The sequence below is a fragment of the Gavia stellata genome, chromosome 22 (genome assembly GCF_030936135.1).
Source record: "Gavia stellata isolate bGavSte3 chromosome 22, bGavSte3.hap2, whole genome shotgun sequence".
NCBI lineage: Eukaryota > Metazoa > Chordata > Aves > Gaviiformes > Gaviidae > Gavia > Gavia stellata.
This window is the reverse complement of record NC_082615.1, coordinates 10,434,891-10,453,775: the sequence shown is the minus strand read 5'-3', so window position 1 is coordinate 10,453,775 and position 18,885 is coordinate 10,434,891. Positions and strand designations below refer to the sequence as shown.

Sequence of the window (18,885 nt, the reverse complement as noted above, 5' to 3'; positions counted from 1 at the left end):
TTTTAAATACTTATTTCTTTAAGTCTTGCCTATATACATTTGAAGTTTTGAGGAAAGGGGAGAGGAGCATAAAAGTAACATTCAGGTAAAATTTAATGCTGTGGACTTCGGAGTGAGTTTGACATGTCTTTAAGCTGACCATGGGACTGATAACTGCCAGCACAGCTCAGAGCAAGAATGGTATCTTGCCTGTTAGATTGCAGCAAAGAACTAACCTAGCTGAAAATAACTTCTCTTTTTTGGATAGTGATTTTTCTCTGATAGTGCTGACTTAAGCATATGTCACTGGACACAGGAGACATCCAGTTTGATTTGGAGCAGAATGTTGGAAATCATCATTTGAATAAAAGGCTCCTTAACCTTTGTCAGGTTAAACTTGCCTGAGAATGAACAACAGCATTTTCTTCCTTTCTCTGGTGAGAGCTAGAACACAAGATTATTATGGCTGAAGTGCTAGGTGCATAACTTACTGGGCTTTGGCTGTGTAACTTTGAACAAGTGGCACACAGTTAAAAGCCTTAAGACTCTTTGGAAGTTGATATATTCTAGTTGTATACACTGTTGTTGGAGGTCAGTACCAAATGTACGTAAAAGTAAAATTTAAAAAAAAAACACTACAATGGGCAGCTGAAGAATCATAGAGAGAGGTACTTCTTGGCACTGGCAGTATTTGCTTTTAATTTTCAGAACAGGAAAAATAATCTCCAATTTAAAATAACATTCTGACCTACATCAGTGTCTGTTTTCTCCAAGCACTTTTTCAAAGAGTGAACACCTCAACTTAAGTTAACCTCATCTATACTGCTTGTTCCATACAGCTTGAATTCTAGCATTTCAAAGTATATCTTAGCTTTAGATTTGTTTTGACTCTTCTAAGAAAAAGTGATTAACTAAAGTCTTATGAAAGCAACACTTGTTGAAGGTATTGCAGGTGTAAGCATCTATTGAATTGTACTTCTGATTAGGTGTTCACTTAAAACTGACTTCTTATAAGCTACTTGTGGGACTGGGATAGGGAAAAATGGGACAGATAAGCTATAATGCTGGATTTCTTTAAGTCTAGTATAAAATGTATGGTTGGGGACAGAAGCCTTTAGACAAGATAGACTTACATCACTACATGTTCAGAATAGCAAATGAGATGTTAAAAACTTGTTTTTACTAATAATGTGATTGAACATTAATACAATTCAGTATATTGATATACTTTTGGGTTTCATCATACTAAATAAAATGGTAATTGGCGATACATTGAATGACACCAGCAAAAGTCATGTAAGCCCTTGCTTCCTAAGGCTGACTTTATTTAGTCTACTGCTGAGCTCTAGCCTGACATTACTCAGCAACACCTTGGTGTCTTATAAATGTCTATGTAACTGATTCTAGAGCCGAATACTTAAATTTAATGCCTAATACATGTTATGGAATAATTTGGAGGGAAGGACTGGACAACAGCAGCTCAAAAATCTAAGCAAGAGCATATGCTCACTTGTTAATAATGCCATCTAGCTGTAGGTTCTTAAATTCTTTACCCTTGGAGAAAGGAACCCATCTAGACAACAGCTTGCAACAACTAGGTTATTCATCTTCTCCAAAGTGCCTTTTGAAAGGAGCCTTTCTCTCCATCTGTCTTGAGTATGGAGGCAGTCTAGGGCCTCCTACCTAAAATTCCTCTTCCTGCTGTATTCCATTCACTTATAAATATGCTCATTTAACTATACCAGCAGACTCAAAATAGGAACTTCAGGTTTCTAATGGAGATGTGTTTTGTTCTTGGGAGTGGACAGGGGTAGTCGAGTAGCTTAAGGGGTTATGTTTGATTTCTCTGTACTGAGCTAAGCTGTGGGTTGAGAAGGACTAATTTGTAGTCCTGACTCTGCAAGTTAACATACCTCTCTATGCATCTTCACCTATAAAATAAAAATTCTTTATGTCATATTCAGTAAGCACTTCCACATCAACAACTGATAAATAAGAGGTGGGATTAAGAGACAAGGTACTCTGGTCCATGGTATTCAAAAGCAAATGATTCTTAGCACCTTTGATCTACGTATACACAACATCCACAGTATTTTAGAGATGGTAATGCTCTCATAATGCTACAGACTGTGTGAATATTAGTGTAGTAAATACACTTCATACTAGCAAAGGTATAGATGGCAGAATTCACAGGTGTTTTTTTCCAAGATCACAAAAGGAGATAGTAAAATAACATGTATCTATGTATTCATGTATATAAAGTTACCACAATCCTTGAAAGAGGTTGCAAAAATTAGCCTGACATAAGCAATCTAAAGGTAGCTTTGTAAGACTGAATACAAATTGAGTATAAAGGTGTAAATGGGATGAGGCAATGTTGTCTGCTGCTGTTGCTGTGTCTGTATCATACTGTGTCTAGAACATGGCTCTGAGCCTGTGCAGCTGCAACACTGAATAGAAAAGAGTGCAACTGAATATAAAAGAGATGCAGATAAAAAGGGGGATGTAAGAGTGCAAATTGGGCTAAACCCTGCTGCCTGGTGCCATTGTGACATTGTTGCATGCTTGACGCTACGGCAGGTTTGTGGGTTTAATGAGGTTCTCAGCCTGAGCAACAAGTTAATGAACAAAAGGCACTTCAAAAATGACTATAGAAGAATGCAAATTGAATTACACATTGGACATATAGCTGGCATGCTTATGACATGACTAGTATTGGGTTTTACAACACACAGAAGCATAAGCAAGGGACTGAGAGAAAATGAAAATGCGAACATGCTTATTTGCTAACGATAAGACTTCAGACTCTCTGGGATCCCAAAGCTGTGTAGATTTAGCAAGGAAAAGAAGGCTGGTTGTAAGAAATGCAAGACATTTGTGTGCCTTGGGCTGGCTTTCAATTTGTACTGCTTTCACTCAGGAAACCGATACCCTGAATTCAAGCGGTGGCATTAGAAACCTAACAGTGCAATTGGCTTATGTAGATTTTTAGCCCTTTGGGGGCTCTGGCAAATGGGAAAACAAGAGGGAATACAAAATAGATGAAGCCCATCTCTTTTTCCTAGTGCTCCAGTGAACCGCAGATTCAGCAGTTCTGAGAAAGTAGATGGAGAAAAATGCAAATGGTGGGGCCCTATGTGAGCTCAGTCTGTTTTGCTTTATACCGACGCTGGCTAGGTAACGGCGAGCTGTAAGAGGGTTTTAGTTTCTGTGTAATGGGAGAAGATTTAAAACACGGCAAGAGAGGAGTGTGGCAGTGGCCACGGGGGCCTGCTTGGCGCTGGGGGAGGGCGGCCACCGCCTCAGCGCGGCGAAGGAGGGAAACCGCTCCTGAGGGAAACCTCTCCTGAGGGCAGACCTGGTGGCTCTGGTTTTGGCGGGCGCGGCAGCGGGGGAAGAGCCCCGTGATGAGCCCCTGCCCGGGTCGGAGGGGAGGGCAGAGCCCATCGCCTACCTGCGCTCACAGCTGTCCCCTGCAGGGGTGCGCGGCCGGCTGAAGCCGCGGGACTTGGAGCTGAGGGGGTGGCAGCCCGGGGGGCTTCCCTTAGGGCGCGGGTCGAGCTCTGGGAGAGAGGAGCGGTAACGGGCGTCGCTATTCAGGTGTGGGGAGACGGGGCGTCCGAGGAGGGGCGCGGGGGGGGCGGTGGCCGCGGGGCAACTTCAGCCGTCGGCGGGAGAGCGCGGCGGGGCGCCCCGGGAGCGCCCGGCGCCAGAGCTGAGGGGAGCCTCGTGGTGGGCGGCGGTGGCGGGGCAGCGCCTCGTGACAGGTGGCGGTGAGCTGGGGCGGGGGGGCACACTGTGTGCCGGTGGGGGGGAAGGGGGCAAAGAGAGCGCGGAGGAAGCGGCGGTGGGGCGGGCAGGGGTCGGGCAGCGCGGCGGGGGCGGCCGGTGGCCGGGGGGCGCGGAGCCGCCCCAGCGCGCCGGCTCCAACATGGCTCTGGCGGCCGGCGGCGCCCCCTGGCGGCGGCTGGCGGGCGCGGCCGGTCACGTGAGGCGCTCGGGGCCTGCTGCCGCCGCCGCTTCCCCCAGTCAGAGCGGAGCGAGCTGAGGCAGAGACGAAGAAACAAGATGGCGGCCGGTGGCGATCCGGAGCGGGACGCCGGCAATTCGGATTGAGCCCTCGGCCCTCACAGCTCGGCGGCCCCCCTCCCCGGCCCGGATCCCTCGCAGGGGGGGGAGCTTCCCCGTAGCCGCCTGTCCGGACTCCGAGCGCCCTCCCGAGCCTTCCTTCCCCCTCCCTTCCCCCCTCGGCCAGCGCCCAGAGATGCGGGGCCGGCGAGGCAGGCCGCCCAAGCAGCAGCAGCCGGCGGCGGCCACCGCTCAGGCGAGCTCCCCGGCTCCGCCCGCCCCGGCGGGCCCCATCGGGGGGCTGAGGTCCCGGCAGCGGGGCAGCAGCCGCGGCAGGTGGGCGACCTCGGCCCAGGCGGAGACGGCGGGGCCCAAGCAGAAGGGAGCCGGGGCTGCCCAGGCCTCTTCCCCCGCCACCGCCTCCCCCAGGGGGGGCAGCAAGAGGAAGGGAGGCAGCGGCAGCAGCAGCACCCCTGGTGGGGGAGGCAGCAGCGGTAAGGGTAGGGGCAGGGCTGGGGCTGGAGGAGCAGGGGGAGGAGGCGGAGGAGGCAGCTGCAACAGCCAAGGCAGGGCTGCCTCGTCCAGGAGGAGCATCAGCAAAGTGGTGTACGATGATCATGAGAGTGAAGAGGAGGAGGAGAGCATGGTGTCCGAGGAGGAAGAGGAGGGAGACCCCGAGGATAACCAGGACTCCGAGGAGGAAGAGGAGGAGGAGATAATGGAGGAGGAGGACGACGACGACTCTGACTACCCTGAAGAGATGGAGGATGAAGACGATGCCAGTTATTGCACTGAGAGCAGCTTCAGGAGCCACAGCACCTACAGCAGCACCCCAGGTAGAGAGTCAGTGGGATGAACTAAAGTCGAGGGCACCCCCCATGCTCCCTCTAGGTTTGCAAATACAGTCCGCACGCATTCTTCCTCCCATGCGTGTATGTAAGGGATGCCTGCAAGCACTCACAGAGAGAGAGGGGTATGCAAATTAACGACTGGCAACCCCACGGATGCAGGGAACATTAGAAGATGCTTACAAACACATGCACTGAGAGGAGGGAGGGAGGGAGGGCAGTACATGCTGTAACAAGGGGATGCTTTGCAAATATGCATGGAGATTCTGGTGACTGCAGAAATGCATGATACACCAGAACATGTTGCAAACAATGTCAAAAGTGTATGGAGCATTCATTTAATATTTAAAAGCAAGGGAAACGAGATGCATGCCTTGCAAAGAGGTCCTTTCAAATATATTCAGGAAAGGATGGCTTGTGCTTGCAAATATAACTTGATGTTAAAAGGAAAGGAAGCACATGCAACTTGAGGTGGCCTAAAAAAAAAAACAAACCATAAACACTGAAAATTTTCAGGCTGTTGAAATCAGAGGTATAACTGGATCCAGCATTTACTGGCTTTAAGACAAAACTAGCTTTCCAAGGAGGGAAATGAGGTGCATTGTTCAAAATGGAGATTGCATTGTTATAGTTTGGGGAAAAGTGCACAGGGCCTCACTGCAAGGGTGTAAACCTAGTTTTAGTTAAACACAAAGATTAAAAGGTGGAGGTTGAGTCAAAAGTCTTGGTTTTAAATGCTGCATTTATCTGAAGATATGGCAACCTTTAAAACTCGTGTTGGGGTTAAAACTCGTTAAACATCATTGTGATTATTTTTTTAACCTCTAGTGGCAAATTTGGGCTCAAATTTTCAAGGCATGCACTTCTGTTTGTCCTTAATTAGTTCATTAACCATGTGGGTTTCAAGCTTCAAAAATTCTTTTATCTAAACCTAAGCACTTCGGATTTATTTGAATTCATTCCAGAATGGAGTTCAAGCTTAGGATATTTATTATTTTTTTTAAGTCTCTGAACCAGGAGAGTAATTAAACATAGGGATAACCTAGGAATGTTTCTGAATCTGCTGTTGTAAAAATATTTGGCCAGTTTGGAAGGGGGGGAGGAACAGGTTGTTGGTGTAAATGCATTGCATCTTAATTAAAAAAAGGAGTGTAGTTCCGAGTAGTTAGCTGACGACTTTTAAAAAGGGGGAAGTACTGGCTCCTAAATGTGTCATTTGTTTTTATTTTGGTGAGTTAATGGTATCAGCTCATTATGTGACTTCATAATAGTCCTTTAAAACACTTTGTATGTCTGTCTATATACATTTTTTTATTTATATCTATATGCTCAGGAACCTAAATGAATCAAAATAAGTACATACATTAGTAAATTAATTTAATTTAGGGATAATTTTTTTAAGGTGTTAGTTTACCTGTTGCAGGGATGTCCTGCAATCAAATTGAAAATTTTGAATATTTATTACTTTAAAGATTGAGGTCCAGCTTCATAGAAGAACAAAACTAAAGTACTCGCTTGACTTTTAACTCTTCATTTTCGCTTAGTTGTGGTAACTTTAATTTTTATTACTTTTTTGGAGGTGCTTTTGTCAGGGAAAGAATATTTTTATTATTTTAATTGGCTAGGTCAGGAAAATATCTTTTACCTGAGCATCCAGGTTTAAAATGAGTTCTACAGAGTATGGGTGTATTCAATTTTTGAAATGTACTGAAGTGTTTTGGCAAAAAACAAGATACCTCTGTGTGCATTGCTGTGCAAGCGTAGACAGGTTTTATGTGGTATTTAGGTGTATCAGAAACCATTTTGATAATTTATATGTTTATTTCTCACTTGGTCAGGGTAACTTCAGTTAACTTTTTAAAGATAAGTTTAAGTGTAAGCATTTTCATCCTTATGTGCTTTTTTATATACTGAGTGATAGTTAAAACATCTATGTTGTTATTTTGGCAATTTACTGGCAGTTCTCATTGGTTCAGTATTTGCCTAAAGGTCTCCCTCCCTCCCTCCTTCCCTCACTCCCAGACATGCTGTTGCCCTTTTGCAAAGAAAGTACAAACTTCTCCTCCATCAGCTCAGTCTGTCTTGTTTCTGCTGAACAAATATCTACGCTGCGAACACTGCTATATAGTGGTGGCACTAATTGAAATCTTCGTCTTATAATCCAGGAGGAGATACTTAACATTAGAACAGCGTTAACAGGCAGGGAAAAGATTCACCTAACCTTAGTATCTCTTTATCTGACAGTGGCCAGTGCAGGGAAGAGTGTTAAGAATAGGGCAAGCATACAGTGATATGTCTTCAGAGTTCTTTCATGGGCTCCAGTGCTCTTTGACTCAGGTGCATGCTGAGCCAGAATTGGTCTTTAGCTATGTTTAGATACGTTTTTTTTTCTTTCATATAGTTGTCTTCAAACCAGACAAATTGTAATATACAGTGACAAAGTTCCTGTGGTTAACTGGAGGGCTTGAAGGAATGTCTCCTCCATGGTTTTAAACTGGCCCCTGACAGAATCGTGTGGTGCCCGCTGGGTTTTTTTCTACTAGAAGAGATGATGAACGATCACTCTCTACTTATCTTCCCTCAATCACGTGCAGGCTGAATTACTACCTCTTTCAGGATGTAGTCTTGGGGGCTGAAGCATTTTATTTTTTGACAGCAGGGTACTGAAAAATTGCAGTCCCAATCAAACTCTTCTACCAACCAAGATTTTACACATAAATCACATCCCACTTAAATGGGTGACAGACTTTTTACAGTGTTTTCAAACTTACATTGGACAATGAATTAAAAGATCACAGCGCAAGAAAGCCAAGAAAGGCTCAATTTTTGTGCTCTGTGGGGGAGTTTATGATGTATCTTGAACTTGGATGTAGCAGTAGTGTTTTACTGTATTATTATTAAAGTATTTAAAGAAACAAAATCTTAGGAATGGTAAAATGCCTTTGAAGTAATGCTTTAAAATGGTATAGTGAAAGCTTATTGTGTGAATGCATATGGCATTTATCATTGCTTTTTCTTCTACTGGACAGACTTTTGGTAGAGAGATTCTGTGTATGTGAGTAATGTCCCTCCTCTCTTATCCTTTTGTATCCCCAACAGGTCATTGTACTTTTTGGATAGGTATCCTGTATATCTTGTATCACTAAACATTTTTGCCATTATCTGGCCACTGTAAGTTCTACTTTAGGCTTCTCACAATTGCGTTATAAGTATCAAGTATTTTCCATCTGTTGCAGAATTTTAAAAGAAGGATTTAATCAGAATGCCTAGAAGACCTTAATTTTTTTCTGTTTCTTGTTTTTCTGTGTCAAAACTTGGAAAACTAGCTTTATGAAGAGCTATACATCTAGATTTTTGGCTGAGATAATAGTCTATCTAACAAGCAAATGCACAACAGTGGAGTTGTGAGCCAAAAGATTTGTCTTAAAATACATTAAATAACATTTTTTTGGATGGATTTTGCTAGTCTGTGAGCATTTACAGGTATTGACCATCACTTCTGTTAACCAGTTACTTCACCAGTGTGCTTTTATCTTCAGAGTGAAAGAATTTAACTGGAAATGGGGTGTTGCATTTTCTGCGTCTGTAGTAATTTCATATCTTAACTTGTTTAAGTGGAGACATTGAAATATGACAGTAGGATATGCAGCCTCTTTTGTCTGTCATGTGAGAAGATTTACCAGCCTCCCAAACATCGTACCTAGGGTACCCTGTTCTCTAGATTAAATCTGGCATGCTCTTATTTTACCATTTAGTAATCTGAACTTCAATTTGTGCTCTAGAGGAAGTATCACTAGTTCACCATGCCAGTCATGAGAAGTGTAGCAGACAAGTCCTAGCAAAGAAATTGTGTAGAAGGCCAAATGAGTAAATCTGTGGCTGATTCTGTTGTATTGACATGCAAATTCGCAGTTTATCTGAAGAGAGCATTTGTCACTTCAGTCATCTTCCTAAGAAGCTCTGTGCAGGAAATACCGTACCATTATCAAAGTATGTATGTTGTAAAAGGTAGAGTAATTTGATGTACTGCAGATGAGTTTATTGTGCAAACTTTTTTTGTAGGTCTGCAGTAAAATTCCATAGCAGACCGTTGTATTGCATAGAACTGGTGTAACGTGAATAAATGTGGATTTTAGGGGCTGGCTCTCAGGGCTCACTAACTTCTGAAATTAGTTACAACTTATCCTGAGTGTGTCCCAACTAAGAAATTGACTGTCAGAATTTTCCTGAAAATGATTATGTTAGTGTTACTGGTTGGTGGGGTTTTTGTTGTTTTTGGGGGTTTTTTTGGTCTGGGTTCTGGGTACAAAAGGGTTGTGCCTCTGAGTACTTCTCAGAATGACAATGGGGGATCTCATCTGCTACTTGTCTTGCATTAGTTATCCAAACGTTCTAACGATGCCTTAGAATATAGGGGGGTTTTATTATTGGCTCCTACTGAGAGTGTACTGATGGCCATAATGTTGAGAAATTAAATTCTTAATGTAAATTCAGTAGAGAATCCTAGTTTGATTTAGAATTGTGCTACTGACAGGTGTACAAACTGAAAAAAATAAACAGGCAAAAGTTAAAAACTTTTAAAACTTTAAAAAGAACATAAAGACCTAGTTTTGTACAGCACAAGGCAGTAGTCAGACTTAACTTAGGAGCACATGTTGAGGATTTCTGCGATATGAGTGCTCTCCAGAAGATGCTCTCAGGATCTAATCTAGTAACTGGTTATTTTTTCATTTGTGTTTCAACTTCCAAAGCTTTTGTGGTGCTTGGAATGCCTCATTTTTAATGTCAGTTTAGCTTTTAAGTTTAATCTGGTTTATGGGTGGTTTTTTTTGTTTTTCCAGGCAAAATAAATAAATTCGGGTTAGGTACAATTGTTGCAGAGCAATATTCAAATTGGAGCTGCATTTGCAAGTAGTTACAAATGCATCTTATTCTTTCAGAAAATTTTTCTGGAAGAGATTATTTGACTTGTGAATATTAGAAACATGTTGGCATTTTTAAAAGGGAAAAAAAGTGTTTTGTATAAGTCAAAGCCTTTAATTTTGGCCCATCCCAAGAAAAAGATTTAGATTTTTCTATTTTGGTACTGCTTTTCATAATATATTCATATTTTATGTTAAACTGATTCATTTTACTGCTTTTTCTTCTTTGGTGTAAGCTGAGCAAATGCTCTCCCAAGAGGTTGACTTTTAATTAAGGAACCAGTTTGGATATTGCTGTGACAAACATGTAGCTATATCCCATTTATGCATTCTGCTCTGGAAAAAACAAGAAAAGAAATTTTCATCAACTGTTTTCAGTTTTCTCAGTGATATCTAACAAGAACTTGTGTGTTGCTGTACGTTCTCATTTGAAACTTGCCTGGTGCAAAGTAGTAATATGGGACAGCAAATGTCTGATTCTTGTATGTTTATTAAAATCAAACAAAGATAGGACAGTCTTAGTGAGTTTAGGAGGGTAGTCAAAAGCCAAAATTTCTAGGAGGAAGGAAAACTTAGTGCATCTTCTCTTAAGGAGTACTCATGCTTCCAGGACATAATAGAAATGCCAATTGGTCTTTACGTTGAGAAGTTTCTGTAGTGACTCATGATCTGGAAGACAAAACCAACCCAGTTCTGGTTTACTAAAGATGGACTTTTATGCCAGAGTAATGTGGTTTGACTTGACTTGTGGAACTTGCAGCCAAAAATTAATCTCTTACTGGGGGCAAATTGAAAGCCTTTTCACTTGCTGGGGTCAATTTTGTGGAGTGTGCCTGTGGGGGGTTTGTTCTATATTTTTTTTCCCCCTCCTGTGACAGATTACTGAGGTATCTGAAACTCGTCAGTCTGTCTTTTCTCTCCCCTATTCTCTATCAAGTTTTTCCTCTCCACTGCAACTGGGAACAGGAACTCTAAGCTGGAGTCTTGGTGCCCAAGTGCTGCGAAATTATGGGGAAGGGAAAGTTTTTAGAGAAGAGAAATGAGACCAGTTGTGAGCTTTCTAATCAAGAAATGCTGTAACCAGTGTTTATTTTTTTAGGTCACACTAGTGCAGCTACGACTCTCCCTGTTTAAACAAGACAGTGGTTCTGGCAGAATATTTGTTATGTAGACCTTCATCCAGCAGTCCATTACTTGAAATATGCGTACTAGTACTGTATATCTGGCATGAAGGGATATGTAACATAAGTGAGACAAGGCAAAACTGGACTTCTGTGATTTATTTTTTTTTAGCCTACATGTGTATGGTAATTGGAATATAACTAAAGCACAAAGAGCATGAAAGTCTTATTTAGTCATGGTACAACCTTTCTGTATTCTGGACACAGATGTAAATAGTTCCTTCAAATACTCTGTTTTAAAACTGTCTACATAAACCAGAAGATATGTTAAAGATGGTTAAAGTATTTTTAAGTTTCATATCCTCCTCTGGTAAAGAGTTAAAGAATAGATATGACTTTCCCTTTTCTTCTTTCAGTCTGTGAATGAAAATGGAGACAAGCTTTTTGGTCTTTTTAAACCTCACTTCATTTCTAAATTTTGAAAGGGTCAGCATTTGAACCAAATAGGTTGAATAGATCGAAATTAAAAAAACCAAACCCTTTATTTATTATTATTTTAAGTGCTTCAGTAAATTCTGGTTTTGGGTGCTCAGCCTGTTACTTCAGTTCAGTAACTTAATTTTATTTCAAATATCATTAGTGTGTTTTGCTTAAATATTTGTAATATAAATTATTTTAATAGATTATGGTAAGTGTAGACTATAATTATCAATATCTATAATTAAATGTGCCATGTGAATAAAATTGTTTACTCTTTAATCTTAATTACAGGCAGCTCTTCAACTAGAGAATTCAAAATAGGGAGAGGCAACCATTGCAGACTACTTCATCACTTTTGGAGACAACTAGTGAAGGAATATGATTTAAAAGAAGCGTATGCTAGATAGAAGTATAATGCTGAGACACTCAAGATGATCTGGATCCTGTAAATAGTCCAGTTGTGGCAGCAGGAGGCTATTGGCAGATCAATTTATCCTTCCAAATAAAGCTATGGAATTTGAATGGCATAGAAGTGGACATTTTTGCTGTTTGTACTGGCTCAAACTTGAATGTGGAATTTGATTCAGGGATTTGGTTAATATGCACAAGCTATCTTAGAAGTATACAATTTATGTGTAATAAAACTTGAGTCCATTTCAGGCAACTTCAGTGTGAGTAAATTTACTTTCTTTAATTAAGAGTAGACACATCTAGATTCAGTTTAAAGTCTAGTCAGGTGGTGGTGGTGCTGCTTAAAGGAGAAGTAACTCCTGCTAGTACCTGCTCTGGAATCCTCTTGATGTTTTTTGTTTTAGACAAAGTAGTACATACTGCAATTTCTATTTAAAACAAAAAAACCTGCTGCTATGAGAAGATATTTCCACAAATGGGACATTATTCAGGGCAAACCATAAAAATGATGTGTCCAAAGTTATTTGAACTATACCAAGATAAATTGAAAAATATTAATGTCAGTAGGTGATGTAGTAATATGAAGTTAAGAGAACAGTGTAATTCTGTTGACTGTTCCATGTGGTCATTGCACTGAATTTGTTATACTATTTCGCTTCCATATATTATTTTAAATACATATTAATGTGAGGCACATATGTAGTGTCCCAAATCAAAATAAATGTTTGTTATTGTGTAATCATCAATTGTATAGTCTACACAAGCTTGCACTTCTCTCTTAAATATTTAAATTGAGGTCATTAAATTGACTTTTTTTTTTTAAATCAATTAAATTTGAGTTAACACTTTTTCTCACAGATAGTACTCAGAATTCCCTGTGGAGGGCAAAATCCATCACGAATCACAAGTTTAAAAAAAAAAAGTGTTGTCAAATCCTAGAATCTCTAAAATAAATAAAAGTAAAATAAAATAATTTGAACATACAAATGTTTGAAGAGACCAAAGGTGTGGGTGCTTTTTTGTTTAGTTGGTTTTTTTGTTTCTTTTGGGATTTGTTTTATCTTTTTTGTTTGCCAGTGAATGTCAGATTCGAGCACTGGACAATTTACCATGTGGAAAAAGAGAAGATTCTCCTTGAAAGTGAAGAGCTTGAAGAGTTGGATATGTTTATTGTAGGAGAACTTTTTTCAAAATTTGAGGGATTTTTTTGTATGTCTGAAGAACAGTTGGGTAAACATGAACTGTGATCTTCAAAAACCTTCACAGAAGTTGAAACTGCTTCTAAGTACTGTGAGCTGTATGGGGTGTCAGAACACTGCAGATAATTAGCAATGAAGAAATTATTATCAGAATTGCAAACAAGCCTAGAGTCCTTATTTGGAGTTCAAAACTGCCTTTCTTCAGCTGTCTGAGCTAGTGGCAAAGGAGGGTGTTATCCACCCAACCAGGAGAATACAAAAAATTTCAGCTCAAAACAGAGACAATAGTACTTTGACATCATTATATCATATTCCATTGGCCTACTCTTTTAATTTAAGTTCAACAGCCACTTAGAATGCTTCGAGATTTATGAGCACCTTGGCAGAGAATGTCCATCTTTTTCCCTGGAGATTAGACTGCTTGGTTTTGTTGTTGGTTTTTTTTTTTCTTAAAATGTATCTGGAGGGTTTCTTGAGATTGCAGTTTATGCATCAAACAGTAATACGTTTAAGCAGATATTGTTTGGCATTTCTGAATTTCCAGATCACACTTTGTGATTGTTCAAAGTTCAAAACGTGAAATTCTGTTCAATCCAGGTACAGCAAATATCAATAACAAATTGAAAGTGCTATTGGAAAGAAAAAAAAAAAGTAGAAAGATTTGAAATACTATGCCACCAAGCCATTCAAGAAAAATATACCTGGGTACCATTTCTTTCTGAGATACTCTGCATCTTTAAATACTTTCCTTTTTTAGCTCTGGAAACCAGATTATATGCAGTGCAGCATTGCTCAAGCAGTTCAGTGTCCAAAAAGAGAAATCATTTGAGCTCTTGAGGTGTGGTGTGTGATTTACAGTATGGAGTGGGAGTGTTGAGTGGTATGATACAGTAACTGTGCTGCATACCGTGAGGCATAACACAAAGTAGTGGACAAATCATGCATTTTATAATGCAATATGGTTTTCCTTATTGTCTAAACTACAATTGTTCTACAATTATTTTTGAAATTTCTGTGCTTTATACCAAAGCAAACATGAATATGTAAATTGATTTAAATAGAAGATGAAGAGTGGTGTGAATAATGCAACCACATGGTTACATTGTACTTGCACCAAAGCAGAGTTCTTTATTATGGTATTGTGACGTACTTTGCATCCTGATAACACATTTACTCTCGACCTCTAATTGTACCAATATGCTTCCTTTTTAAGAGGAAGTGTTAGAGAACTTTTTAAACTTTTTCAGAAAATGTTAGGAATGCTTTGTCTTAAGGTTCTTTTTTCGCTTCTCCTGTTAGTTTGATGTAACAAATATACCAGTGTTTATCTCTTGTGAAAGAGACATCAGCAAAGATGGTATACGAGGAGTCTGGTTTTTTTCAATGAAGGATAAAAATAATGCATAGGATAATTACAAGTTTGTTCTCGGAGTAGAAAATCTCAACAAATGAGAGGAAATAAAGAGTCTTTGGTTTTTTCAGCAGTGTTCCTTCATTCTAGTTTATCTTTGCCTGAAATTACTGGGAGGGGGGTTGTCACTTGATTAATTTGGGTAAACCAGGGTTATCATTCTTGCTGCTTTCTTTCTTGAAGGGCTGTTTCTGTTACGGCTTTACTGTGTGACACACGTGTCTTTCTGCTACAATTGCAAACACTGAAAAGAATCCTAGTTTATAGCTCTGCCAGTTTTTTGTGATATTTGGACTCTGTGAAGGCCATTAGTGATTTCAGAATATCTGTTCTGCATTGTTGTCTTGCATGACTATCTAGTAGGACTGGTCCTACACCGTCCTGCTTCAGGACCCTAAAGTAATTTAATCTGCGAGTGTGCACGTGTGTGTGATTTCCTTTGGGGTCTTTTAATTAAACTAACTCTGGTTTATGCATATATGATTTTGGATCATGATGATAGAAAAGTTGAGTTTAATCTAGGTATTTCTTGCTGTAAGAACACTTGCTTTGTGCCTGGCTGTGAAACTTCTGTGTTTTTGTGTGTTTGCCATGATTGAACATTTTCCACTGATTTGTGCAGAAGCATATTGGAAGACAGTCATACAAGCATTCTTTCATTTTCCACAGTCAGAACTCAAACTTAACTAAACTTGGAAATTTATTTTTATACGCAGATGATGTTGACCCATTACTTCTGTAATGGAAACATCTGGCAGTTCATCTTTTACATTGTTTCAGAGTGTCTTATTTGTTGCATAAGATTTCGTTCTTTAAAGATTGAGAGGGAGAGATGTATCTGGTGTCATCTTGCCATACTAGCTCAAGGATTGATTTATTTTTCATCTGGAATCATTTGGCAAGCTGTCTATTATGCATCAAGATGTTTCTTAAAGGTAGTTGGGGTTTTTTTTGGTTGGTAACTTTTTTTTTTCCTTTTCAATGCATTGAAGTTTTAATGATGGTGTTTTCGGATTCAGCAGGATCTGTCTTGGGTATCTGCCTGCCTTAGCGGGACTTTTTTTTTTTTCCCCAACTCCCCATGAGACTAATGTCCTGTATTTATGGGAGTATTGGAGGGAGTAGGGTGGGTTGAACAAATGCCACAGAGAACCATTTCCTCTTAATGGTAACATCCAAGATGACTGGAACTTACTTTATCTCTTAATTTTTTAATGAGGTTTTTTTTGGCTCTGTTATTTACAGAATTTGATTGAGAAATTATTGATGTAATGTTCAAAATTCCAGAACAGTGGTTGTGTCACTCTTCAGTCTCAGATCACACAATGCATAATATATGTCATTTTTTAATAAAGTGTGCATATGAAATTGCTGTTACGGACAACTTCATTTTTCGTTTCGATTTTCTCTGTGAATAAAATGCATCCTGCCCACCGCTTCTCTGTGTGGAATTGATAATTATGAAATTAGTTGATGACTAGAATCTTAGTATGCTTACCAGTGGACCTAAAAACAGTTTTCATCGCAGTTCTTGGTTTTAAACCAAGATGATGGTGCTATGATTAGTTTATGAGGTTGTCTAAACTTGATTAAGTTGTTTGGTTTTTTTTTTAAAAGGAAGTAGGTTTAATGAGTGCATCCTAATACTTTAACTAATAGCTGCAAAATAGTTGCATGTAGCTGGATACTTTTTCATTATTTTGATGGAAGACTGAAATATTTCATCTGTCTAGTAGTGGCATGGACAGAAACTTTACTCTTTTGTTTTTCTTTCTGCTTGGCATCAAGGATAGTGGAATTAAAGGGAAGAAAGTATAGCATCTCATCTGAATTAGCATCTGAGACTGAATTAATTACGCTCAGTGTCTTTTCTTTTAGGTAGTGAAACAGCTCTTCAGATTAGCTTTTAGTGTTAGGCTTTGTCCTTCCATAATTCTGCCTCCTTATCATTCTGTGGATATCTCTCCTGTTTTATTGAAGCATGGGGGTAGTTTGGTTTTTTGTTTGTTTTGTTTTGAAAAATTGGGAGTTCCTCAAAGGTTTTCATAAAACATTCCATTTAACTTTTGTTTCTGGCTTGTAGGTATCCAGGAGAAATATTCTAGTTAGAAGGCAGTGGACAAAGTGATTTAGGTTCTCTTCTGTAATTTAATTTGGTTGAAATGGATGTACTAAGACATCTCCTTGAAATTATGTTTCCTGTATACTATTGCTGGATAGGAGAATAGCTTGCAGTATTTAATACAAAAAATATCTGTTGTTTGAAGCTTGATGCTTCAAGTTCAAAGTTAAAATTCCAAGAAGGAATGCTAAACTAGTCATGCTGAATAAAAATGAGAAAAATTTCTAAGTTAATATTTTGGCTGAGGGAAATGTCTTTCTTTTTAACTAATTTAAACAACTAGAATTCTAGACGTCATCTTAAACATTCAGTAGGTGTATATTATATGGGAAATGCAGCTGCTGTAAGCATCTGAAGTTTTGCTTCAGATAGCTTGTGTATTTTATTCTCATACTCTTAATTAAAGTATAAGATTATTAGCTGAATTATCACATCTATGTAACTGTGAAGATGTGAATCCTTAATTTGCAATAGTTTAGAAAGTTTGACACAGTCATTGATGATAGATGTTTAAACACGTTGACCTGTAAATGGCAAAATTCTTATTGTTGTTTTTTATTCCAGGTAGGAGAAGACAAAGAGTGCATCGTCCTCGTTCTCCAATATTGGAAGAAAAAGATATCCCACCCTTGGAGTTTCCTAAATCCTCAGAGGACTTAATGGTGCCTAGCGAGCATATAATGAATGTTATTGCCATCTATGAGGTACTAAGGAACTTTGGCACTGTTTTACGCCTCTCTCCTTTTCGTTTTGAGGACTTCTGTGCTGCTCTGGTAAGTCAAGAGCAGTGCACACTTATGGCAGAGATGCATATAGTGCTTTTAAAAGCAGTTTTACGTGAAGAAGACACTTCAAATACTACCTTTGGACCTGCTGACCTCAAAGATAGCGTTAATTCCACTTTGTATTTCATAGATGGAATGACGTGGCCAGAGGTTCTGCGGGTATATTGTGAGAGTGACAAGGAATACCATCATGTTCTTCCTTACCAAGAGACAGAGGACTATCCTTATGGACCAGTAGAGAATAAAATCAAAGTTCTGCAGTTCTTAGTGGATCAGTTTCTTACAACAAACATTGCACGTGAAGAGTTAATGTCAGAAGGTGTTATTCAGTATGATGATCATTGTAGGGTTTGTCACAAACTTGGGGATTTGCTTTGCTGTGAAACTTGTTCAGCTGTGTACCATTTGGAGTGTGTGAAACCACCTCTTGAAGAGGTACCAGAAGATGAATGGCAGTGTGAGGTCTGTGTAGCACATAAGGTGCCTGGAGTAACTGACTGTGTTGCTGAAATCCAAAAAAATAAACCATACATTCGACATGAACCTATTGGATATGACAGGCATAGACGAAAATACTGGTTCCTGAACAGAAGAATTATTATGTAAGTAAACTAATAATTTAGTATTTTCTGAACAATAATATTATATTGAATGTATTTTTAATATGCCCTGTAAGTTGCTGTTGCCATCTTAAAATTGTTCTTTCTTTAGAGAAGACCATTACTTGCTGTTTTGTAAGTAGATTTCTAAAGACCGTGTAATTAATCCATTAATTTTCTCCAAAATAAATATTCTCATCATCTATATATAAAAAGGGGAAAAAAACAGGGCCTCTGGCTTAATCTTAACGTGCTTAAACCACATGAATGTGAGGAAAAGAAAGGGAATTTTAATGAGAACTCTCCAGTTTCTTGTAAAAGTTACTGAAAAGTAGTTTAACTCTGTTTATGATCACATGATGTACAGGACACTACTTTTGGTATGCTATCACCTGCTTAGATAGTATTTGGTGGTTAGATACTGGTACTGGTTTGATGGTCTGCCTTTGAAGCTAAGACTTTCAGAGGCGCTCAAAGGTATTCACAATATCTGTTAAGTGGAAATGCAGAAAACATTCTATGTGGACACTTCTATAGGTGTAAACAAAGTCAAAATAGCAAAGACCTTTTACAAGGGCATGTAGTGATAGGACAAGGGGTAATGACTTTAAGCTGAAAGAGGGTAGATTTAGATTAGATGTTAGGAAGAAATTCTTCACCATGAGGGTGGTGAGGCACTGGAACAGGTTGCCCAGAGAAGCTGTGGATGCCCCAACTCTGGAAGTGTACAGGGCCAGGTTGGACGGGGCTTTGAGCAACCTGGTCTAGTGGAAGGTGTCCCTTCCCATGGCAGGGGGGTTGGAACTAGATGATCTTTAATGTCCCTTCCAACCCAAACCATTCTATGATAGGATTCTGTGGAATGCCTGTCTTCAAGCAATCTGCTTGGCATGTTTAACACAATTCCCTGTTACTGGTTTGTCTTGGGATACTAATGTAT

General features: G+C 39.6%; 1 protein-coding gene across 1 annotated transcript in view; it reads left to right on the top strand.

Annotated features, from left to right (window-relative positions):
* The first annotated feature begins 4,243 nt into the window (after nt 1-4,243).
* Nucleotides 4,244-18,885, top strand: part of BPTF (bromodomain PHD finger transcription factor) — a 58,456-nt gene continuing 43,814 nt past the window's right edge. Inside the window, exons 1-2 of the mRNA XM_059828132.1 lie at nt 4,244-4,883; nt 17,126-17,948. Of these exons, the coding sequence (XP_059684115.1) occupies nt 4,244-4,883; nt 17,126-17,948 (1,463 nt within the window). The remainder of the gene's footprint in view (nt 4,884-17,125; nt 17,949-18,885) is intronic.